At 43.8% G+C, this 25,621-nt stretch overlaps 1 protein-coding gene across 7 annotated transcripts in view; it reads left to right on the top strand.

The window, feature by feature from the left end:
• Positions 1–25,621, top strand: part of cep112 (centrosomal protein 112) — a 425,679-nt gene that overhangs the window by 14,690 nt on the left and 385,368 nt on the right. For all 7 annotated transcript variants that reach the window (XM_041216547.1, XM_041216546.1, XM_041216549.1 and 4 more), the window contains 3 exons: positions 1,807–1,935; positions 5,285–5,475; positions 8,115–8,284. In XM_041216547.1, coding sequence (XP_041072481.1) covers positions 1,836–1,935; positions 5,285–5,475; positions 8,115–8,284 — 461 coding nt within the window. In that variant the 5' untranslated portion in view covers positions 1,807–1,835. The remainder of the gene's footprint in view (positions 1–1,806; positions 1,936–5,284; positions 5,476–8,114; positions 8,285–25,621) is intronic.

Here is a 25,621-nt window from a genome sequence, read left to right on the forward strand (position 1 = left end):
TGTGGGCCATCAGCAGCAGCAGCAGAATTGTACTTGCACAGTCTGCAGCCTCATGTCCCGGCATATCCCCCACTCTATCATTACCACCAAGTCAGGGAATGAACTCTGGTTCAATGAAAAGTGCAGGAGAGCATGCCAAGAGCAGCATCAGGCATACCTAAGAATAAGGTGTCAACCTGGTGAAGCTGCAACAAAGGACTACTTGCATGCCAAACAACATAAGCAGCAAACGATAGGTGGAGCTAAGCAATTCCACAACCAACGGATCAGATCTAAGCTCTGCAGTCCTGCCTCATCCAGTTATGCAGGGTGGAAGACAATTAAACAACTCACAGGAGGAAGAGGCTCCACAAATATCCCCATTTTCGATGGGGGAGCCCAGCACATCAATGCAAAAGATAAGACTGAAGCATTTGCAACAATCTCCAGCCAGAAGTGCCGAGTAGATGATCCTTCTAGGCCTCCCCCGGAGGACCCCAGCATCACAGAAGACTTCTGCTCCAGAATTGCCTATCCAAGCTGTGCCAGTACAGCTACAACACTGGCATCTATCCTTCAATGTGGAAAATTGACCAGGTATGTCCTGTACACAAAAAGCAGGACAAATCCAACCTAACTAATTACATCCCCATCAGTCTACCCCCAATCATCAGTAAAAACATAGAAGGGGTCATCAACTGTACTGTCAAGTGGCACTTGCTTAGCAATAACCTGCTTGCTGTTGCTCAATTTGGGTTTTGCCAGGGCCACTCAGCTCCTGACCTTATTACAGCCTTGGTTCAAATGTGGACAAAAGAGCTGAACTCCACAGGGGTAGTGAGAGTGACTGCCCTTGACATCAAGGTAGCATATGACCGAATGTGGCATCAGGAAGCCCTAGCAAAATGAGTCAATGGGAATTGGGGAAACTCTCTGCTGGTTTAGTCATATCTTACACAAAGGAAGATGGTTGTGGTTGCTGGAGGTCAATCATTTCAGTTCCAGGACGTCACTGCAGGAGTTCCAACAAGAGCGAGTCTGACAATCGCCCCTTGACACTAAATGGCATTACAATTGCTAAATCCCCCAGTATGAATGACCAGAAACTGAACTGGACTACCTACATAAATACTGTAGCTGTCAGAGCAAGGAATCCTGCTGCAAATAACTCTGCTCCTGACTTCCCAAAGCCAGCCCACCATCTATAAAACACGGGTCAGGATGTGATGGAATATTCTCCACTTGCCTGGATGAGTGTAGTTCCAACAACGCTCAAGAAGGTTGACACCATCCAGGCCAAAACAGCCCACTTGATTGGCACCCCATCCACAAACATTCACCCCCTCCTCCACAGACACACACTGGCAGCAGTGTGTACTATCTACAAACTGCACTGCAGGAACTCACCAAGGCTCCTTAGACAGCACCTTCCACCCACAATTGCTACCATCCAGAAGGACAAAGGCAGTAGATGAATGGGAACATCGCCATCTGGAAGTTTCTGTCCAAGCCACTCACCATCCTGACTTGGAAATATATCGGTGTTCCGTCACTGTTGCTGCTGGATCAAAATTCTGGAACTCCTCCTCCCCCCCCAACAACAACACTGTGGGTATACCTACACCTCATGGACTGCAGTGGTTCAAGAAGGCAGCTCAGCACCACCTTCTCAAGGGCAATTAAGGATAAGCAATAAATGCTGACCTAGCAATGCCCCCATTCCACAAATGAATAAAAAAGACAATTCACGTTTGATATAAATGGCAGAATCTGATCTTTTTTACAATAAATAAATCTTCTGAATTCTTTGTTCTATATTGTTAACAGGTAGTGGACACATTTACTGAAGAAGCAAGATGTCCAACAAAGAAGAAACCTGGGAAAAACTGGATTCAGAATTTGACCACTACTTGGTTGACATGAAACCATATGTTCTGAAACTCCTACACAAGTCAGGTAAGTTCTATGAGGAAAAAGAGAGTTCATGTTTGCTATCAGGTGATGTAGCACATTCTCCTTGGGTAGTTTCAGTTATTTGGTAATTGCCTATAGTGCCCTGAGTAATGTCAGGATTACTTTTTTAAATCTTCTGTTTGAGCTTTCATGAAATTTTAATCTCAATTTTGGACTTCTGTATCTTCCAAACCCACGAGCACTACCACTAAAACACGCCACCACCTGGAAGTTCCCCTCCAAGTCACTCACCATCTTGACTTGGAAATATTTCGCCGTTCCTTCACTGTCATTGGGTCAAAATCCTGGAATTCCCTTCCTAACAGCGCTGTGGGTATACCTACACCACACGGACTGTAGCGGTTCAAGAAGGCAGCTCACCACCACCTCAAGGGCAACTAAGGATGGCCAATAAATGCTGGCGCAGTCAGCGAAGCCCACATCCCACGAATGAATTCACCTGTAGGTTCTCTGATCTGCACACACTGGTTTGTGCAGCAGTGAATAGCAGCAATTCTATTGCTTTTGCTAACTTCATGATACCATGACTTCCATGTTTTCTAGTTGATGTACAGCAGTGATATCCAAACTTTGTGTCTTTGTGAACTGCTCAGGGGCTGATCATGGAGTCCATTGCTCACATGTAAATTTTAATTCAATGTTCCTATTAATTTGTGTTTATCTCAAACTGCTGATACTAACCGATCTGGGTGTTCTGATTTTAAGAATTATCCACCACCGAACAACCGTGCTGAATATAGGAACAAAAGTCAACCATTTAGCCCCTCGAGCCTGTGCTGCTATTCACTGAAATAATGGAAGGTCATTGACCTAAATCCATATTACCTATCTTTGTCCCATATTCCTTAATACTTTTGGTAACAAAGGCCTAGCATTTCATTTAAAACTAACAATTGATCCAACATCCATTGCTGTTTGCAGAAGAGGTTTCCAAATTTCTACCACCCTTTTGTGTGCAGAAGTATTTGTAATTTCCTGAAAGGCCTGGCTCTAATTTTTAGACCATACCCGTAGTGCTAGACACCCCAGCCAGTGGAAACAGTTAGTAAAAACAGCCCTTCCCTGACCTCCAGGCTCTCAAAATTGAAATTGGGCAAACGAGTGACTAAGAAGGCATGTAAGCACAAGTGGAATTGGGGCTCAGGGAGTTGGACTGCAGGCTCTGGAAGACCAGAAATGGCTCATAGGCTATAGTTTGGACATGCTTTTTATAACGAAGAATGCATAACATTTTAATTTGCATAATCAGACTTGGGGAGGGACTCAATACTTCATGTTTAAATGTTTAAGACTGCTTTTTTTTTGGTGATAAGTGTGAAGGACAGTTTCTTCTCCCTCTTTGTTCCTAAAAGATTTCCTTCATCCAGCTGCCTGATGCTCTAATGTACTGGCAAAACAGGCATCTGGCAAAAACAAGACCATTCATTTTAATGGGAATCAGTTCTATGAAAGTACCATTGAATCAATGGTGCAGGGCATGATGAAATTGTTATTGGATTGAAGAGAAACTTATGACAGTTATTTGCTTTGCAATTGATGACCTATGCAATAATAAATAGATATAAGTGAACTTCAAACCAGACGCACAATTGAAGTTTGTGAAAACTTCATAAATCATAATAAAAGAGCTTAAACATTTTGTCCTGTGTGCCCATTGACACTTAAATAACTACCTTGATAACCATTTTGCCAATATTTCATAGATACTGTATAGTAGTTTAAAAAAAAGTTCTCCTGATTGCTTAGTGAGTTTATCTATTGAGGATATGAGTCATGCAAACCAGGAAGTTCTATGGTTTGTTGTCTTTATTGAATTACCTGATTGCAGCTGCAGCAGCGACAGTGTGCTACAATTGGCTTAAGTATCATTGAGTCAGTGAGAGGGAAATTAGCAAACAGCACCACTCCTGATTGCGATGTGGCATCCCCTCCTGCATGTGTGGATTCCCAGAGTGGACAGGTTTGGACATGATTGTGATGTCCTCTTCCTATCTTCATTCCTTCCTGGCCTGGTAGCACTCATCATCTTCACTTCCAGATGAAGATTTGTGCTGAGTTCTATATATATATGTGTGTATGTTTACTGCGCTGGGATGATTGTTGTTCAAGAAATTTAAACCACTTGCCTTTCAGAAGCTGTGAAAAGAAATATTCACTGTCCTTGCTTCTGTTTAGGGTTTGAATATATTGAAGGATGGGTTACAATGGATATTGAGTTGTCTGCATTACAGTAATCAGAAAGCACTTCACCCATCTCAATTGAAAACCCTTGGATTAAGAATTTTACAACAACAGTTTATATAGCATCTTTAACGTAATGAAACATCCCAAGGCACATCACAGGATCATTATAAAACAAAGTGTGAGGCTAAGCCACACAAAGAGATATTAGGTCAGATGACCAACAGCTTGGTCAAAGAAGTAGGTTTTAAGGACTTTCTTAAACGGTAAGGCAGGTAGAGAGGTGACGAGGTGTTGGGAAGGTATTCCAGAGCTTGGGGCTGAGGCAACTGAAGACAAGGCCACCAATGATTGAGCAGTTAAAATTGGGGATGCACGAGAGGCCAGATTTAGAGGAGCGCAGCTATCTCGGCGGTTTGTGGGGCTGGAGGAAATTACAAAGATAGAGAGGGATGAGGCCTTGGAGGGATTTGAAAACAAGAATTAGAATTTTGAAATCAAGATGTTGTTAGACTGGGAACCAATATAGGTCAACAAGTACAGGAGCGATAGGGGAGTGGCATTTAGTGCGAGTCAGACATGAGCAGCAGAGTTTTGGAGGGAGACCCGCCAGGAGAGCATTGGAATAGTTGAGTCTAGAGGTAAGGATGACCTGAATTAGGGTTTCAGTAGCAGATGAGTTGAGGTGGGGGCAACGTCGAGTGATCTTTGGAGATTGAAATAGGCGGTCTTAGTGATGACGCAAATATGAGGCCAGAAGTTCATTTTGGGACCAAATGTGACACCAAAGTTTTATTTTGAAATATATAGCTTTGCAATTATTTTTGTAAGGGTATGAATCCCACCAGTTCTCTCTCATCACACTGTTCTCTTGTAGCCAAGTGGGTGATCAGAAACCCACTTTGATATGTCTACTAATACCAGACTGAGTCTTACTGCCACCAAATACATTCCAAAGTGATGACAATGACTTTCTGTATTCTTCCCTGACCCTTTAGATCAGTGCTTCCTAATGATGGATCTGACATGTGTTCTCACCTGCTTCTATAACAACATGCATTTTTTTGACTGCCGTGCCACAGTTCATAGTATATTTATTGGACAGTGGAAGGATAACTGTGCTTTTAAAAATTCTCTTTACATGCTATAGAGCGCCAGAGATGTGCCCTATGGATCAAGAAATTATGTGACCCATCTGGAGCTGGAGCAGGAGTAATGGGACGCAAAAATCGAAACATGTATGCCAAACTTTTGCTACACATGCTGAGACGGGGAGTTCTTGAAGGGCCTTTCACACACAGACCAGAACCTGGATCACTTAAAACTCTGCCTTCTTATATGGTACAGAATGTTCAAAAAATTCCTATATTGAAAGGGAGGAAGTTTAATAATTGCAAGTCTTTATGAAGATAAATTCTGTATATGACTATACCATTATTAACATTAGGTATCACTGCTGGCTGGATTTTGGCATTAAATGTGTATTTTATAAATGAGTTCACAAAGAATACAGGCCCAGAAATTCTGAGGTCTTTTGGCGGCGGGGTAGAACTTCCACCCACTGTTGAGGTCCTGATCATCTCCCATATTCTTGGGTCAGAGGTGTGTATGTAGTTTGGACGTGTGTTTTTGCTATGTTACAGCAGCAAGGAATACCTGTCCATCTGATTGTGGAAATGCGTTTAGCTGTGGTGTCTTGCTGTAGTGTAAGTGAACCTGTTGTCCCAGCCAGTAAAGTAAAAAAAGAATTTGCAGCTGCTGCTTCAATTAGATCACTTTGACAAAAGTGATCAGTTGCCCACAGGCGAATCTGCACCCAGTGCTGCCAAGGTACAAATGACAGGAAATACATTGTCTGGTATATTTCCCTTGCTAGCATGACATCATATTATGCCTGCCTATATAATAAACCTGTGCCTTTGTCAATTGTAATTTCTGTTGGGTAAATAAAGGGGTGGGATGTTTATGTTTGGAAGGAGACTTTGGGCTCTGCCCCGAATTCCCCCTCCTCCCAGGTTATGTAGTTTCCTTTCCTACCTCTTAGGTCTCTGAAATTTTATGGGAACTGTCCTGGAGCTTTTTACCAATATTTTCATGCATTTCCCCCTCACACCTGATTTAATAAATTTCCCTCCCATGCATTATGTATTTGCCCATAGAAAAAGCAGGCAGTTGATGTGTATCACTTTTGAGCCATCTACCAGAAGTTGTGTGTAAGTAGCCCAGGGTGATTGACCCTGATCAGAAATCCATTGTGTGGGGAATATGTTCCTATGGTGTGTTGCACCATTGATGTGTTGTGTGAAGTGACCGTTCATAAGAGAACCATTTTAAATTTAACTTCTAGATTCATTGCTGTGCTGTCGACAGGGTTGTAAGATAGGGATAGTTTGAGCTGATTGCGCCAAGCCCTGAAGCAGTAACTCATGTAAACACTTTTTCGAGAACTATGCTGTCAGAGCAACTGGGTAATGGGAGTTTGAGTTGAACATTTTTAAGACAGCTGATTTATCTGCACAGTTTAAACAGAAACATTATTGAAATACTCTGGGTTAAAGACAGACATATTTTAATTGAGTATTCTCACAGGATAGGTTCTTGAACTATTTGTAGCAATTTCCTCTGATGTCACTAACATTCTCTGTTTAAAATATTCTTATTGGTCCATTTATTGAAAAAACACTACCCTTATATTTGTTGTGGACTGGATTATGCTAGGGGCTTTCAACCTGTGTCTTACAGCGACATTGATCCCCAAGCCTGACAACCTCGCCCTTGAAGCTTAGGCAACTATGTCCTATTGCTCAATTTGATTATTTGCTAGTTTGTCCTGTTTGAATTTTGTGGGCCTGGAAGTTTGACGAGGGCTGGTTTTTTGACAATTATTTTTTCTGTGGATAAATCCCAAATCAGAACACTCAAATCTGAGTTGGTAACTTTGGAGATATGTAAATTAGGGGGAACATTGAACATTATACATGGCCCCCCAACATGTACTTGGGTATGCACCTATGCAGCTTGCAAAGGCAAATGCATGTACCACTTTGGTTTAGAGCATTGTTATTCTTTGTGGATTTGGATTCATGTCTAACATGGATTGATGGTCCAGAATTTGCGGTCAGTGGCCTCTGGAGAAGTGTAGAGTCACTGACAGCAACTTTTGGATTTCTGCGTCATTCAGTGCATTTGCAGGCTCCTGAACTTTGTCAGTTTTAGTGGAGTAATAATGCCGAACACTGACAGTTTTGCCATCATTTCTACCCTGAAGTCCAGGCTGATGCCCACCCCCCGTTTGCTGGCTATTATAACTTATTCACTATACACCACAGCCTCAACAATATGAGTGTTAAAGTTTTTCTAATGGGTCTTATGGTACACAAACCAAAATCAAGACAAAATGCATAGGCCTTTTTGTATTCAAGTATGGTTGCCAAAACCTTTTGAACATCTATGACGCCACTTTTGGTCTTTCAAACAAGATTATATAACACTGAACCTAATATTTTAAATGCAGTTTTCTCTTTTGCTGCCCCCCTTCTGATAGGGCAGCTGGTAGACTTTCCAGCCTGTACATCTGCCAATGCTCCATTATAACTGACTGTGAGGAAGTGTGAGAAAACAGCTGGCACCTTGCAGCATTACAATAGCTTGAGACTTGGAACTCGTCACATGCAATTTTGGGTGGCAGCACAGCAGAGGACACCTGCAATGCAGGCTACTTGCTGACAACTGAAGAAGCGATAATGCCTCTCCTCCTCCTCCTCTATTAAGAAGACTTATTATGAAGCTATTTAACATTAAACATTTTGTCAGCTTTGGAAGAAGATGAGTAAAATGAAAAAAAACACATGCATTATGAACCAAGTGAAACTTATTAACTCTTGACTCTAGAAATCACTGGATGATGAAGGGTGTAATCTCGCTCTTTTGGGAAAGGAATTCCAGTAAGTAAACTCTTTCTTTTGTTTTATTATTTGCAGTCAATCTACTTTGATGAGCCCAGTTTTACAAAGTCACCTGATCATCAAGCTGAGGGAATACCAGACTGGGTTACAGGGGAACTGGGTGCAGGGGATTCGAAGTCCAGTAGCTCCTGGAAAAGTTGCTCTAAAGATGATTCATCTTATGACTCCCCACGAGCTGCTCACAGGTCTGCTTTTTTAAAATAATCTATTTTGAGCCCTGTTATAGTTCCTCATATTGCATTGACTGTAAAGTTTCAGCAGGCTTGCCTCCTAACTTTTCCTGCTGTGCTCAGGGTTTTCAGTAACTTCCACTTGAGAGATTAGCTGATAAGAGAATAAATAATTGAATTTTATTAAAATCTGTTTATACTCATTATGTTTGGTGCTATAAATGAAGTAATTTGAAGGTTAAGTTCATTTTAAATGAATTGTTATTTTGCCCAGGTTTTTCCAACTCAGAGGCAAACCATTCCATTCTGTGTGTACTGGCTGACTTGAGTATTTCTGCAAATTTAGCAAATTAATAACCATGTCATAATTTTGTAAACTGTAATCCAATATGGATAAGACAATTTAAGCAAGCTTGTGCAAGGGCTTTTGATGGAGTTGGTCATGAGTTGTTGAGCCATTCAGCCTAGAATATTCCAGATTCAATTACCAGTTCATGCTGAATTAGCTCATTTTAGCTAGTATTGTGGCAGAGCACTCAGGATTATGATTTGGATTGCTATCTAGTAAAATCTGTTGGAAAGTGTATATGTCATGATGGAATCAGGCTCAGCTGTGAATCAAAAATGGTCATCATCAACCTGAAATGTTAACTCTGTTTCTCTCTCCACTGATGCTGCCTGACCTGAGTATTTTCAGCATTTTCTGTTTTTATTTCAGATTTCCAGTATCTGCAGTATTTGGCATTTTGTTTAAGATATCCCTGATGTCCTGGCCAATATTTATCCCTCAATCAACATCAAAAAAAAAAATTGATCTGATCATTATCACATTTCTGTTTGTTGGAGCCTGCAGTGCAAAAATTGACCTCTGTGTTTTCTTGTTATTTGAATGTCATTTAAAGTGATCTGAAAATGATATATCAATTTTTCTTTATCATTTTTTAGTTCCACTTTCCACATTAATGTTCTGTTTTAGTTACTTAGTTACATTTATAATCAATTATTTCTTGAAGCATGTCTTTGATGGTTGTGGGCTCAAGGCCAGGTCTGAGCACATGAACTGGTTGACACTCTGGTTGTGTTTCTGAGGCTTGTCTGATGCCAAAAGTTTAAAATCCTAATGTGCTTCATGGGTTCCATATTGTGTGTTATCTGTGTCCACGTTCACTGTTTTGGAACATTCCTGGTGTTTGTTTAAACTGGATGCTGTTTAGCAGTACTGCATGTTGAGCTCAAGGTGGCACTACATATTCAGTGAAGGCTTAACTGCTCCTTTAGGAATTTGGTCAGATTATGTTTGTTTTTTGTGCACGTATATGTTCTTTCCTTGATCCACTTTGGTTTTTCTACATATTTATTTCACTTTTGCACTATTTGTGTAATTCTGTCATTTAAGCATGAAGTTTAATATTTATGCATATCACTTAATATTGAAATGTGTGTGAGGAATACCTGGGATTTGATCTTCAGTGATTTTGGATTATAAATGGGAGGCGGTAGCATAGCGGTATTGTTACTGTATTGGTATTCCAGAGACCCAGGTAATGCTCTGGGGACCTGGGGATATCGAAGCCCACCTTGGCAGATAGTGAATTTTGAATTAAATGAAAAAAAAACTGGAATTAAAAGTCTGGCGATGACCATGAAACCATTGTCGATTGTTTTAAAAACCCATCTGGTTCACTAATGTCCTTTAGGGATGAAAATTTGCCGCCCTCACCTGGTCAGGCCTACATGTGACTGCAGACCCACAGCTATGTGGCTGACTCTTAATTGCCCTTATTCAGAGGGCATTTAGGGATGGGAAATAAAAGCCAGTGACACCCACACCCCATGAATGAATTTAAAAAAAAAAATAAGCAAGGTGGTGAAAGGTTGTCGGGTAGGCAGGAATGTGGAGTTGAAGTTACAATCAGATCAGCCAAATGGTGGAGCAGGCTCGAGGGCCCGAGTGGCCTTTTCCTGCTCCGAATCCGTATGTATGTTCGTATGTATGTATAATATCTATGTTTGATATTTATTTTCATTTTAATCTGAATTAACTAGATGGCATTGGATACAGAAGCAAAATACTGCAGATGCTCGAAATGAGAGCCTGAAAACAGAATTTTCTGTTTTTATTTCAATCTGTGGGGAGAGAAACAGGGTTAATTTTTTAGGTCTGTGACCTTTCATCAGCACCCACTGGATATTGAAACTATAGAGTGGATGGATTCAAATCCCACCCCCGCCCCCATCCCCCAGTTCCTGAGCTACCAGTTTCTGCTACACTGCTTTGTGGAGGTAGTGTACAGAGTATAAGCATCTTTCTGAAGTGGAGTGTAAAATGTGAAGGAACATCATCACTGGATGCTGACTGGTGTTCTCTAGTGACTGAGCGAGGAATAAAATTGATGGATGCTTGAGAACAGGTAGCCTGGCCTCCTGAATGGCAGGTGGGAATTGTGTGGCCCAGTGACAGCTGCAAGTAGATAAAAAAGGCCAAAAGAGTAGAAGGATAATGTATACTCAATTTAAAACAAAATAATTCTGGCTGTGTTGCAAATGGAAATAACAGGCCGGTATTTGCTACGGAAAAAGATTACGAATGACATGTGAAAATCAGTCACCAACTTGCGGCCCTCCTAGAGGTGCCCATGAATTACGAATTGCCACAATTTGCTGGATTATTTGTGCCATTCTGCTGCTGGCTTTGTGAAAGCCACACCTTGTACTTAATAATTGTAATTAATAACAACATTATCCTTGGGCATGGGGTTAGCTCCTGTATGTATGCTGATGACAATCAACTCTACCTCTTTGGTCTCACCCTTATCTCCACAGCCAACACTATTATTAGATTAAAGCAAAAAACTGCAGGTGCTGGAAATCCAAAACAAAAACAAAAATACCTGGAAAAACTCAGCAGGTCTAACAGCACCTGCGGAGAGGAACACAGTTAACGTTTCGAGTCTGTATGACTCTTCAACAGAACCAAGGAAAAATAGAAAAGAGGTGAAATATAAGCTGGTTTAAGGGGGGGTGGGACAGGTAGAGCTGGATAGAGGGCCAGTGATAGGTGGAGATAACCAAAAGATGTCACAGACAAAAGGACAAAGAGGTGTTGAAGCTGGTGATATTATATAAAGAATGTGATAATAAAGGTACAGATAGCCCTAATGGGGGTGGAGTGGGGGGGAAGGGATCGAAATAGGCTAAAAGGTAGAAATAAAACAATGGATGGAAATACATTTAAAAATAATGGAAATAAGTGGGAAAAGAAAAATCTATATAAATTATTGGAAAAAAGGGGGATCGGAAAGGGGGTGGGGATGGAGGAGAGAGTTCATGATCTAAAATTGTTGAACTCAATATTCAGTCCGGAAGGCGAGGTGCTGTTCCTCCAGTTTGCGTTGAGCTTCACTGGAACAATGCAGTAAGCCAAGGACGGACATGTGGGCATGAGAGCAGGGTGGAGTGTTGAAATGGCAAGCGATAGGGAGGTCTGGGTCATACTTGCGGTCAGACCGAAGGTGTTCTGCAAGGCCGTCACCCAGTTTGCGTTTGGTCTCTGATGTAGAGAAAACCGCATTGGGAGCAACGAATGCAGTAGACTAAATTGAGGGAAGTGCATGTGAAATGCTGCTCACCTGAAAGGAGTGTTTGGGCCCTTGGATGGTGAGGAGAGGGGAAGTAAAGGGGCAGGTGTTGCACCTTCTGCGGTTGCATGGGAATGTGCCGTGGGAGGGGGGTTGAGGTGTAGGGGGTGATGGAGGAGTGGACCAGGGTGTCCCTGAGGGAATGATCCCTGTGGAATACCGCCAGGGGGGTGAAGGGAAGATGTGTTTGGTGCTAGCATTATGCTGGAGTTGGCGGAAATGGTGGAGGATGATCCTTTGAATGCGGAGGCTGGTGGGGTGATAAGTGAGGACAAGGGGGACCCTATCATGGTTCTGGGAGGGAGAGGAAGGTGTGAGGGCGGATGCGTGGGAGATGGGTCAGACACGGTTGAGGGCCCTGTCAACTACCTTGGGTGGAAAACCTCAGTTAAGGAAGAAGGAAGACATTTCAGAGGAACTGTTTTTGAAAGTGGCATCATCAGAACAGATGTGACGGAGGCAAAGGAACTGAGAGAATGGGATGGAGTCCTTACAGGAAGCGGGGTGTGAAGAGCTGTAGTCGAGGTAGCTGTGGGAGTCGGTAGGCTTGTAATGAATATTGGTGGACAGTCTATCACCAGAAATTGAGACAGAGGGGTCAAGGAAGGGAAGTGTCAGAGATGGACCATGTGAAAATGATGGAGGAGTGGAAATTGGAAGCAAAATTAATAAATTTTTCCAGGTCCAGATGAGAGCACGAAGCAGCACCGAAGCAATCATTGATGTACCGGAGAAAGAGTTGTGGGAGGGGGCCAGAGTAGGACTGGAGCAAGGAATGTTCCACATACCCCATAAAGAGACAGGCATAACACGGGCCCAAATGGGTACCGATAGCCACACCTTTTATTTGGAGGAAGTGAGAGGAGTTTAAGGAGAAATTGTTCAGTGTGAGAACAAGTGCAGCCAGACGGAGGAGAGTAGTGGTGGATGAGGATTGTTCGGGCCTCTGTTCGAGGAAGAAACGAAGAGCGATCAGACCATCCCGGTGGGGGATGAAGGTGTAGAGGAATTGGACGTCCATGGTGAAGAGGAGGCGGTTGGGGCCAGGGAACTGGAAATTGTTGATATGATATAGGGTGTCAGAGGGATCATGGATGTAGATGGGAAGGGACTGGACAAGGGGAGAGAGAATGGAATCAAGATAGCAAGAAATGAGTTCCGTGGGGCAGGAACAGGCTGACATGATCGGTCTGCCAGGACAGTCCTGTTTGTGGATTTTGGGTAGGAGATAGAAGTGGGCAGTCTGAGGTTGGGAGACTATCAGATTGGAAGCTGTGGAAGTAAGATCTCCAGAGGAGATGAGGTCAGTAACAGTCCTGGAAACAATGGCTTGATGTTCAGTGGTGGGGTCATGGTCCAGGGGGAGGTAGGAGGAAGTGTCTGTGAGTTGATGCTTAGCCTCTGCGAGGTAGAGGTCAGTGCGGCAGACAACAACAGCACCGTCCTTGTCAGCAGGTTTGATGACAATGTCAGGGTTGGACCTGAGAGAATGGAGTGCAGCAAGTTCAGAGAGAGACAGGTTAGAATGGGTGAGAGGAGCAGAGAAATTGAGACGACTAATGTCGCGCCGACAGTTCTCAATGAAAAGATCAAGAGAAGTTAAGAATCCAGAGGGAGGGGTCCAGGTGGAGGGGAGAATATTGGACACGGGTAAAAGGATTGGACGGGAAGAGGATTCCTGCCCAAAGAAGTGAGCACGGAGACGAAGGCGGCGGAAGAAGAGTTCAGCATCGTGCCAAGCCCGAGATTCATTGAGATGAGGGCGTAAGGGTATGAAACTAAGCCCTTTGCTGAGCACAACGTTCAGCATCGGAGAGGAGAAGGTCAGAGGGTATGGTGAATACATGGCCGGGGCTGGGATTGGAAGACGGGATGGGGACAGAGGGACAGGCAGGGGTGGAGGTCCTGGATAGGCGTTGGTGTCGATGAGTTGTTGGAGCTTGCGTTCTTTTGCACCTGAAAGAAAGAGACATAGTTTCTTGTTGAGGCGTCGGATGAGACGAAGAATAAAATGAAACTGGGGGCACGGGCAGCTTAGAAATAGGTGGAACAAAAACAAAAACAGAATTACCTGGAAAAACTCAGCAGGTCTGGCAGCATCGGCGGAGAAGAAAAGAGTTGACGTTTCGAGTCCTCATGACCCTTCGACAGAACTTGAGTTCGAGTCCAAGAAAGAGTTGAAATACAAGCTGGTTTAAGGTGTGTGTGTCGGGGGCGGAGAGAGAGAGAGAGAGAGAAGTGGAGCGGGGGTGTGGTTGTAGGGACAAACAAGCAGTGATAGAAGCAGATCATCAAAAGATGTCAACAACAATAGAACAAAAGAACACATAGGTGTTAAAGTTAAAGTTGGTGATATTATCTAAACGAATGTGCTAATTAAGAATGGATGGTAGGGCACTCAAGGTATAGCTCTAGTGGGGGTGGAGAGAGCTTAAAAGATTTAAAAAATTTTTTTTAAAAAAATAATGGAAATAGGTGGGAAAAGGAAAATCTATATAATTTATTGGAAAAAAAAAGGAAGGGGAAAACAGAAAGGGGATGGGGGAGGGAGCTCACGACCTAAAGTTGTTGAATTCAATATTCAGTCCGGAAGGCTGTAAAGTGCCTAGTCGGAAGATGAGGTGTTGTTCCTCCAGTTTGCGTTGGGCTTCACTGGAACAATGTAGCAAGCCAAGGACAGACATGTGGGCAAGAGAGCAGGGTGGAGTGTTAAAATGGCAAGCGACAGGGAGGTTTGGGTCATTCTTGCGGACAGACCGCAGGTGTTCTGCAAAGCGGTCGCCCAGTTTACGTTTGGTCTCTCCAATGTAGAGGAGACCACATTGGGAGCAACGAATGCAGTAGACTAAGTTGGGGGAAATGCAAGTGAAATGCTGCTTCACTTGAAAGGAGTGTTTGGGTCCTTGGACGGTGAGGAAAGAGGAAGTGAAGGGGCAGGTGTTGCATCTTTTGCGTGGGCATGGGGTGGTGCCATAGGAGGGGGTTGCGGAGTAGGGGGTGATGGAGGAGTGGACCAGGGTGTCCCGGAGGGCGTGATCCCTACGGAATACCGATAGGGGGGGTGAAGGGAAGATGTGTTTGGTGGTGGCATCATGCTGGAGTTGGCGGAAATGGCAGAGGATGATCCTTTGAATGCGGAGGCTGGTGGGGTGATAAATGAGAACAAGGGAGACCCTATCATGTTTCTGGGAGGGAGGAGAAGGCGTGAGGGTGGATGCGCGGGAGATGGGCCGGACACGGTTGGGGGCCTTGTCAACGACCGTGGGTGGAAAACCTCGGTTAAGGAAGGAGGAGGACATGTCAGAGGAACTGTTTTTGAAGGTAGCATCATCGGAACAGATGCGACGGAGGCGAAGGAACTGAGAGAATGGGATGGAGTCCTTACAGGAAGCGGGGTGTGAGGAGCTGTAGTCGAGATAGCTGTGGGAGTCGGTGGGTTTGTAATGGATATTGGTGGACAGTCTATCACCAGAGATTGAGACAGAGAGGTCAAGGAAGGGAAGGGAAGTGTCAGAGATGGACCACGTGAAAATGATGGAGGGGTGGAGATTGGAAGCAAAATTAATAAATTTTTCCAAGTCCCGACGAGAGCATGAAGCGGCACCGAAGTAATCATCGATGTACTGGAGAAAGAGTTGTGGAAGGGGGCCGGAGTAGGACTAGAACAAGGAATGTTCCACATACCCCATAAAGAGACAGGCATAGCTGGGGCCCATGCGGGTAACCATAGCCACACCTTTTATTTGGAGGAAGTGAGAGGATTTGAAGGAGAAATTGTTCAGCGTGAGAACAAGTTCAGCCAGACGGAGGAGAGTAGTGGTGGATGGGGATTGTTCGGGCCTCTGTTCGAGGAAGAAGCTAAGGGCCCTCAGACCATCCTGGTGGGGGATGGAGGTGTAGAGGGATTGGACGTCCATGGTGAAGAGGAAGCGGTTGGGGCCAGGGAACTGGAAATTGTTGATGTGACGTAAGGTGTCAGAGGAATCACGGATGTAGATGGGAAGGGACTGGACAAGGGGAGAGAGAAGGGAGTCAAGATAACAAGAAATGAGTTCTGTGGGGCAGGAGCAAGCTGAGACGATCGGTCTACCGGGGCAGTTCTGTTTGTGGATTTTGGGTAGGAGATAGAAGCGGGCCGTCCGAGGTTGGGCGACTATCAGGTTGGAAGCTGTGGGAGGGAGATCCCCAGAGGAGATGAGGTCAGTGACAGTCCTGGAAACAATGGCTTGATGTTCAGTGGTGGGGTCATGGTCCAGGGAGAGGTAGGAGGAAGTGTCTGCGAGTTGACGCTCAGCCTCTGCGAGGTAGAGGTCAGTGCGCCAGACAACAACAGCACCACCCTTGTCAGCGGGTTTGATGACAATGTCAGGGTTGGACCTGAGAGAATGGAGTGCAGTAAGTTCAGAGAGAGACAGGTTAGAATGGGTGAGAGGAGCAGAGAAATTGAGACGACTAATGTCGCGCCGACAGTTCTCAATGAAAAGATCAAGAGAAGGTAAGAATTCAGAGGGAAGGTCCAGGTGGAGGGAGAATATCGGAGATGGGTGAAAGGATCCGTTGAACTGGGAGAGGACTCCTGCCCAAAGAAGTGAGCCCGGAGACGAAGACGGCGGAAGAAGAGTTCAGCATCATGCCGACCCCGAAATTCATTGAGGTGAGGGCGTAAGGGTATGAAACTAAGTCCTTTGCTGAGCACTGAACGTTCAGCGTCGGAGAGGGGAAGGTCAGGGGGTATAGTGAATACACGGCTGGGGTTGGGATTGGAAGATGGGGTGGGGACGGAGGGACAGGCAGGGGTGGAGGGTCCTAGATGGGTGTTGGTGTCGATGAGTTGTTGGAGCTTGAGTTCCTTAGCACTTGAGAGAAAGAGAAAAAGTTTCTTGTTGAGGCGTCGGATGAGCCGAAGGATAAAATGAAACTGGGGGCATGCACAGCTTTGAAAAAGGGTACGGCGGTGCTGCTGGATGGAGAGGTCGAGTGTGTTCATATGGCGGCGCATGGCACTGAGTGTGGATCTTAGAATGCGACGAGAACAGCAGTCCGAGAAACGTTTTATGTCCCGGAGATACCTGTAATCCTGGGTGGGTTCGAAACATGAGGGGTGGAATTTCAGTTGAAATCCACGTGGGGTAAGTCGGAGATGGAGACAGTCACTGAGAAAGGAGATATGGCTGTGAAATCGGGTTTTAGTAAACACCTTGTCAAACACCAGGAGAGAAATGGAAAGCAAGGAAGGTGAGCAGGGCAAAAGAGAGGAACGGAAATCATAATAAAAGGTGTGGCTATGGGTACCCGCATGGGCCCCAGCTATGCCTGTCTCTTTGTGGGGTATGTGGAACATTCCTTGTTCCGGTCCTACTCCGGCCCCCTTCCATAACTCTTTCTCCGGTACATCGATAATTACTTCGGTGCCGCTTCATGCTCTCGTCGGGACTTGGAAAAATTTATTAATTTTGCTTCCAATCTCCACCCCTCCATCATTTTCACGTGGTCCATCTCTGATACTTCCCTTCCCTTCCTTGACGTCTCTGTCTCAATCTCTGGTGATAGACTGTCCACCAATATCTATTACAAACCCACCGACTCCCACAGCTATCTCGACTACAGCTCCTCACACCCCGCTTCCTGTAAGGACTGCATCCCATTCTCTCAGTTCCTTCTCCTCCGTCGCATCTGTTCCGATGATGCTACCTTCAAAAACAGTTCCTCTGACGTGTCCTCCTTCTTCTTTAACCGAGGTTTTCCACCCACGGTCGTTGACAGGGCCCTCAACTATGTCCGGCCCATCTCCCGCGCATCCACCCTCACGCCTTCTCCTCCCTCCCAGAAACATGATAGGGTCCCCCTTGTCCTCACTTATCACCCCACCAGCCTCCGCATTCAAAGGATCATCCTCCGCCATTTCCGCCAACTCCAGCATGATGCCACCACCAAACACATCTTCCCTTCACCCCTCCTATAAGTATTCCATAGGGATCGCTCCCTCCGGGACACCCTGGTCCACTACTCCATCACCCCCTACTCCTCAACCTCCTCCTATGGCACCACCCCATACCCACGCAAAAGATGCAACACCTGCCCCTTCACTTCCTCTTTCCTCACCGTCCAAGGACCCAAACACTCCTTTCAAGTGAAGCAGCATTTCACTTGCATTTCCCCCAACTTAGTCTACTGCATTCGTTGCTCCCAATGTGGTCTCCTCTACATTGGAGAGACCAAACGTAAACTGGGCGACTGCTTTGCAGAACACCTGCGGTCTGTCCGCAAGAATGACCCAAACCTCCCTGTCGCTTGCCATTTTAACACTCCACCCTGCTCTCTTGCCCACATGTCTGTCCTTGGCTTGCTGCATTGTTCCAGTGAAGCCCAACACAAACTGGAGGAACAACACCTCATCTTCCGACTAGGCACTTTACAGTCTTCCGGACTGAATATTGAATTCAACAACTTTAGGTCGTGAGCTCCCTCCCCCATCCCCACCCCCTTTCTGTTTTCCCCTTCCTTTTTTTCCAATAAATTATATAGATTTTCCTTTTCCCACCTATTTCCATTATTTTTAAAAAATTTTTTTTTAAATCTTTTATGCTCTCCCCACCCCCACTAGAGCTATACCTTGAGTGCCCTACCATCCATTCTTAATTAGCACATTCGTTTAGATAATATCACCAACTTTAACTTTAACACCTATGTGTTCTTTTGTTCTATTGTTGTTGACATCTTTTGATGATCTGCTTCTATCACTGCTTGTTTGTCCCTACAACCACACCCCCGCTCCACTTCTCTCTCTCTCTCCGCCCCCGACACACACACACCTTAAACCAGCTTATATTTCAACTCTTTCTTGGACTCGAACTCAAGTTCTGTCAAAGGGTCATGAGGACTCGAAACGTCAACTCTTTTCTTCTCCGCCGATGCTGCCAGTTCTGCTGAGTTTTTCCAGGTAATTCTGTTTTTGTTTTTGTTTTGGATTTCCAGCATCCGCAGTTTTTTTGTTTTTATATTTATTTAGAAATAGGTGGTGCTGCTGGAGGGAGAGGTCGAGTGTGTTCATATGGCGGTGCATGGCGCTGAGTGTGGATCTCCAGATGCGATGAGAACTATTATTAATCTATTATTAATTTACTATTAGATTGCTTGCCTGATAGTTGTGAATTTAGTCCACCATTCTCTGATTTAATATTGACAAGATTGAAGTTAACCCTCTGCCTGGTTGCTCACTGAAGCTTAACTTCATACAATTTTGGTGTTCTTCAATTCTTAGATGGGCTTCAATCTCTATAATTTATTTATCACTAACAGCTGCTTGTTCTTACTTATCCAACATTGCCCATCAGCAACCATGAGTCATTCCCACTGCTGCTGGAATTCTTATCTAAGCTTTATAGCTTCTGGGTTTGATTTCTTCAATGTTATCATTGCCGGTCTTCAAAGCTGCACTCAACATAAATTTCAACCTGTTCAAGCCTTGCAGCTTGCATCCTGTCTGTCAGACCTATCACATCCGTCTTTTATGACTTTCACTTGTTTATCTCCTTCCGGCGCAATGCATTGATTCAAAATCTGTGTTTATATATTCTTCCATGACATTAAGCCTCATGCTGCTCTGTAACAATAACTGCATTTATGTAGCATCTTTAATGTAGTAAAATGCCCCAACGTGCTTTACAGGAGTGTTATTGAGCAAAGTTTGATGCGAGCACATAAGGAAATATTAGGGAAAATAACCTAAAACTTGGTTAAAAAGATAGGTTTTAAAGCAAGTTATAAAGGAGGAAAGAGAGGTAGAAAGGTTTAGGGAGGGAATTCCAGAACTTTGGACTTCGGTAACTGAAGGCTTGGCTGTCAGTGGTGGAATGATTAAAATTGCAATGCGCAAGAGGCCAGAATTGGAGGAATGCAGAGACTCTCGGAGGATTGTAGGGCTGGAGGAAGTTAGAGAAAGGTCAGCCTGAGACCGTGGAGGAACTTGAAAACAAAGGTGAGAATTTTAAGGTTGTGTGACTTTTTCCACCTGTATGTTTCAGTCCATGTCCTCCAGTTTTCTTAAGGTGACTTTCTAACCATACCTCCTTCCTTCCCCCCTACCAATGGTTTACAATCCGCAGGTGTCTAGGTCCTACTCCCCAAGATTCTCTCCACGAACCCCTTCAAAAATGTCTTCAAATCCATCACTTCAATTACATATTAAATCACCTCTTTTAACTCCTCATCCATTACATACAAAGCAATAGTGAATTTATTCCAAAGTAATTCAGTGTCAGTAAAGCACTTTGGTATGTTCTGAGGATGTGAAAGATGCTATATAAATACATGTTATCTCTTGCTTGCTTGTCATTGTTTTTTTCTATGAAGTGTCCTGCAGTGTTGCCTTTTTTAAAAGATGTTACTTGACGTCATTTGATGTCGTTTTGCTTATGAGATCCGACATATTGCAAGTTTGATGGAAAAAAAGTTTATTTTTCTTTCTTCAATCCTCACATCTGTTGTTTGATAATTCTCTTTGATGGCCTTTTGATAGGAGCAGTGTTTAAGAGGACGTAAGAAAGGAACAAGATGATTTTGCATTTAAAAAAAAAGTTAGTATCTAAAAGAGCCAACAGATGACAGAAGAACTAGAGTTTCTATGCCACCTTCCACATTCTCAGAACTTGTGGAAGCGTTTTATAGCCAAATGAATTAGTTTGGAAGTACAATCACTGTTAGTATGAAGACAAATATGGAATCTAATTAGTGTACAACAAAGATCCCACAAACTGACAGGGTCTCAGTTTGACATCTCATCCTGAAGATGGCACACTTCTCAGTATTGCACTGAAGTATGTTCAAGTCTGCACTAAGGTTTGAACTTAACTTCTCAAAGAAAATGAAAGACTTGCATTTGCATAGCACTTTTCACAATCTCAGGGCCAATGTTCCCTGTAAGTTGCATGGGTGCATGGCTGTGCAGCAATCCAGTTTGTACCCTGAACAGAACATTCAGGTGCACAGGCAATGTCGCTTTAAAATGTTTACATGTGTGACTGAGTAACAATCTTAAAGAATGCAACAAGTTGGCTGCACATAGCAAAGAGAAATTAAAGGCAATTGTTCAAAATGCTTCACAGCCAATGAAGTACTTTTGAAGTGTAGTCCCTGTTGTAATGTAGGAAATGCAATAGCCAATTTGTGCACAGTGAGCTCCCCCATATGGCAATATGATAATGATCAGATAATTTTGTGTTTCTTTTGGTGATGTTGGTTTAAGATTAAATCTCAGTCAGGCTAATGGAAATAATTCACCTACTCTTCTTCAAAATCTTTTATGTTCACCTGAAAGGGCAGATGGGGCCTCAGTTTAACAACTCGTCTGAAAAACACCTCTGACATTGCAGAATTCCCTCAGTACTGTAATGAAGTATTGGCCTAAACGTTGTGCTCAAGTTACTGGACTAGGGCTTGAATCCACAAGTGAGACTGCTAACCTATGTCGCAAAGCCTGTAAGAGAACATTTATGCCCATTCCTAGTTTTCCTGAGAAGGTGTTGGGCAGCATTCTCTCTCATTTTATTTTTTTTACATTACCATGGCTGACCTGGTGGCCTATTTAAGTGCCTGGCCACGTATGTCTGGTAACTTAAAGGGGCCAATTTGTGCTCGGCCGATGTGAGCGCTTCCAGGTTGTTGCACGGCCTCGCAGCTTAGAGGGAACACTGGTGGTGGGTGACCTTTGCAGAAATTTTATAAGTAAGTCATTTCAGAGGGCATTAAGAGTCAAACGTGCACATGACTCCACTTCCTTATGACAAGCCAGAGCAGATTTGGTGGCAGGTTCCTTCACCTGAAGGATTGCACTGAGCCATTTGGAATTTTTATCCTGATGATCTGAAGAGCTTTTGTTGTCCTTTATCTTGTGCTGGCCAGAATTATCAGATTTATTGAGTGCAGTTTCTCCTCTTGCTATAATGAGATTTGAATTAATAGCCACTGCAGTACTGTACCCAATTATGGAGAGAGCTACCAAATAATCCAAAATAACAATTAGATGGACCTACGAAACATCAGGATGGTATGAATTGAGAATAAAAAGCAGAAAAGCCAAAATGAAGAAGACAAATAGATTATAGAATAAAACGCAGCAAAATGGTTGAAATGACAAGAAACCAAAGCTGAAAAGGAATTTCTATGTAGTTCTATAGAGTATATGAAAGGGAATGAGGTCTACACTTGATGAAGCATAGGCAAGATCAAACTTAGAATATTGAATCTACTTTTTGTCAGCACACACAGGTAGAAAGGCATCAGTGGACAGCCAGAATGTTAGTAGGCTTCACATCATTGAACTATGAAGAGGCATAAAGAGCTCACCTTGTTCTTATTTGGAAAATAAAAGGCTGAAGGGGAGGAACATAATTCATGTATTTAATATCCTAATTGAATCTGGTGAGTGGATGCAGAGAAGTTATTTGTGCAGAACCAGATGATATGATTAGAAGTTTAGAAAGGTGCCAGATGAAACTGACTTAATGAATTTTCCACAAGTAAGACCTGTAAACCTCTGGAATATGTTGAATGATGACGGTTGAAGCATTCAGTTAGGAAGTACAACACTTTGGATAGAGAATTCTTTTTCTTCTTTTTTTCGTTCCATTCACTATGACATTTCTACAGGACTCTCACCTTCAATTTTGATGCCATAAGCCCCAATAATACCATTACTCTCTGTCAATATGTCTCCTCAGTATGGCCCAGTAAGTCCAGGGGTTGCGAATTTGAATGGATATGAAAGACAACTGATTTAACCATTCACCGCAGATCTGGCTGGACAACTTAAGCACTATAGGGTCTTGCTCCCACCTGTTCAAACTTCTTACTTTTCCAGGATCACTCTGGAATGCAAAGATAACGTCCAGCTGCATCATCAGTGACCTTCCCTCCATCATAATGTCAGAAGTGGGGATGTTTGCTGATGATTTCACAATGTTCAGCACCATTCATGACTCCTCAGGCACTGAAGCAGTCTGTTTCCATTTGTAGCAAGACCTGGACAACATTCAGGCTTGGGCTGATAAGTGGCAAGTAACATTTGCACCACACAAGGGTCAGGCAATGACCATCTCCAACAACAGAGAATCTAACCATCTTGCCTTGACATTCAATGTAGTTACTATCACTGAATACCCCACTATCAACACTCTGGAGGTTACCATTGATCAGAACCTGAACTGGACCGACCATATAAATACTGTGGCCACATGAGCTGTTCAGAGGCTGGGAATTCTATGGCGACAAGCTCACCTCCTGACTCCCCAAATCCTGTCCACCATCTACAAGGCATAAGTTAGGAATGTGATGGAACACTCTCCACTTGCTTGGATGAGTGCAGCGCCCCAACAAAAGTCAAGCAGCTCAACACCATCCAGGACAAAGCAGCCTGCTTGATTGGCACCCTATCAACCTTTGACATTCATTCCCTCCGTCACTGATGCACAGTGGCAGCAGTGTGTACCATCTACAAGATACACTGCAGCAACTCGCAAAGATTCTTTTGACAGCACCTTCCAAATCTGTGACCTCTACTATCTAGGAGGACAAGGACAGCAGATGTGTGGGGATATGACCAAGTTCCCCTCCAAATCACATACCATTCTGACTTGGAACTGTATCGCTGATCCTTCGCTATCGCTGGGTCAAAATCCTGGAATTCCCTTCTGAACAGCACTGTTGGTGTTCCTATAACACAGACAGCAGCAGTTCAAGAAAGTGGCTCACCGCTACCTTCTCAAGGGCAGCTAGGGATGGGCAATAAATGCTGGCCTAACCAGCGATGCCCACATCCCATGAACGAATAAATGTTAAAAAAACAGCCTTCTTAAATCCATCTCCCCTATCTCCTCTATCCTGACTTCCAACAAATGTGTTATGCACGTGGAATTCTTTGTCACTAAGATTCCAACCATCCAATCAGCTGCTTCTGCCAGCTCCCTCCATTCCCCTAGCCCACCAGACCTAAATTTTCTAAAGCTCCCCACATGCCCTAGCCCTAAATTTGCATTGTTCTCTTTCTCTCCTATATCCCTTCATGCCCCTTCCAAACTCATCCTGTCATTCTCCCTCAATCCTATTCCCACTAAACTGCTGACCACCCAACATCCCTTCGTGGTCTGCATGTTAGCTGATATTGTTAAAGATTTCCTCTCTTCACCTATCATCCCTCTCTCCTTCAAATCTGCCATCATCAGCCACCTTCCTAAAAAAAAAGCCCTTGACCTCCATCTCCAACCGCTCTTTCCTTTCCAGAGTCCTCAAACATGTTGTGCCCCCTTGAGCCCCATGTTTAAATCCTTCCAGCCAGATTTCCAGCTTTTTCAATGTCACAAATGACATCCAATGTGAATGTAACAAAGATTTTTAAAAATATTCGTTCATGGGATATGGACATCGCTGGCAAGTCCAGACTTGCTACCCATCCCTGATTTGCCCTTGAACTGAATGGCTTGCTAGACAATTTCAGAGGGCAGTTAGGACAACCACGTTGCTGTGGATCTGGAGTCACATGTAGGCCAGACCTGGTAAGGATGGCAAATTTCTTTCCCTAAAGGGCACCTAAAGGATGCTAGTGAACCAGTTGGGTTTTTACAACAATTGATGATAGTTTCATGGTCACCATTATTGAGACTGGCTTTCAATTCCAGATTGAATTCAAATTCTACCAGATTCCATGGTGGGATTTGAACCCTTGTCCCCCAGACCATTAGCCTGGGCACCTGGATTACTAGTCCAGTGACATTACCACGATGCCAGCATCTTCCCTAATCTATCCTTTCTTGTCCTTCTCGATCTATTTGCAGCCTTTGACACAGTTGACCACACTATCATCTTCCGATGCCTCTCCACCGTTGTCAAGCTGGACTCACTTTGTTCCATTCTTATTGATCTAATTGTAATCAGATAATCAACAGCAGTGGCTTCTCTTCCTGCACCTTCACTGTTAGCCTCTGGTGTCCCCCCAAGGATCCATCCTTGGCCTTCTTTTATTTCTCAGCTACATGCTGCCTCTCACTGATATCATTCAAAAACACAGTGTATTGTGTACATGGAACACTGTGCACAGTATTGGTCTCCTTATTTAAGAAAGAATGTAAATGTATTGGAAGCAGTTTGGAGAAGGTTTACTAGACTAAAACCTGGAATGGGCAGGTTCTCTTATGAATAAAGGTTAGACAGGCTAGGCTTGTATCCACTGGAGCTTAGAAGAGTAAGAAGTGACCTAATTGAAACCTTGAAGACCCTGAGGGGTCTTGACAGGGTGGATGTGGAAAGGATGTTTCCTCTTGTGAGAAAATCTAGAATTAGGGGTCACTGTTTAAAAATAAAGGGTTGCCCTTTTAAGACAGAGATGAGATTTTTTTTTTCTCTGAAGTATGAGAGTCTTTGGATCTCTCTTAAAAAGTGGTGGCAGCAGAGTCTTTGAATATTTTTAAGGGAAAGGGAGATAGATTCTTGATAAGCAAGGGGTGAAAGGTTACTGAGGGTATGTGAGAAGTTGGAGTTGAGGTTACAATTCAGATTGGCATGATATGTTGAATGGAATCGAGTGGTCTACTCCTCCTTGTTCATATGTTCGTATATATGTACAGTGTCAGTTTTCCCATGTACATTGACGGCACCCAGGTGCATCAAACCTTCACCCCTCTCTCGATTCCTCCATTGTCACTAAATTATCAAACTGCTTGTC

Source organism: Carcharodon carcharias, chromosome 22, assembly GCF_017639515.1.
Source record: "Carcharodon carcharias isolate sCarCar2 chromosome 22, sCarCar2.pri, whole genome shotgun sequence".
Classification (NCBI taxonomy): domain Eukaryota; kingdom Metazoa; phylum Chordata; class Chondrichthyes; order Lamniformes; family Lamnidae; genus Carcharodon; species Carcharodon carcharias.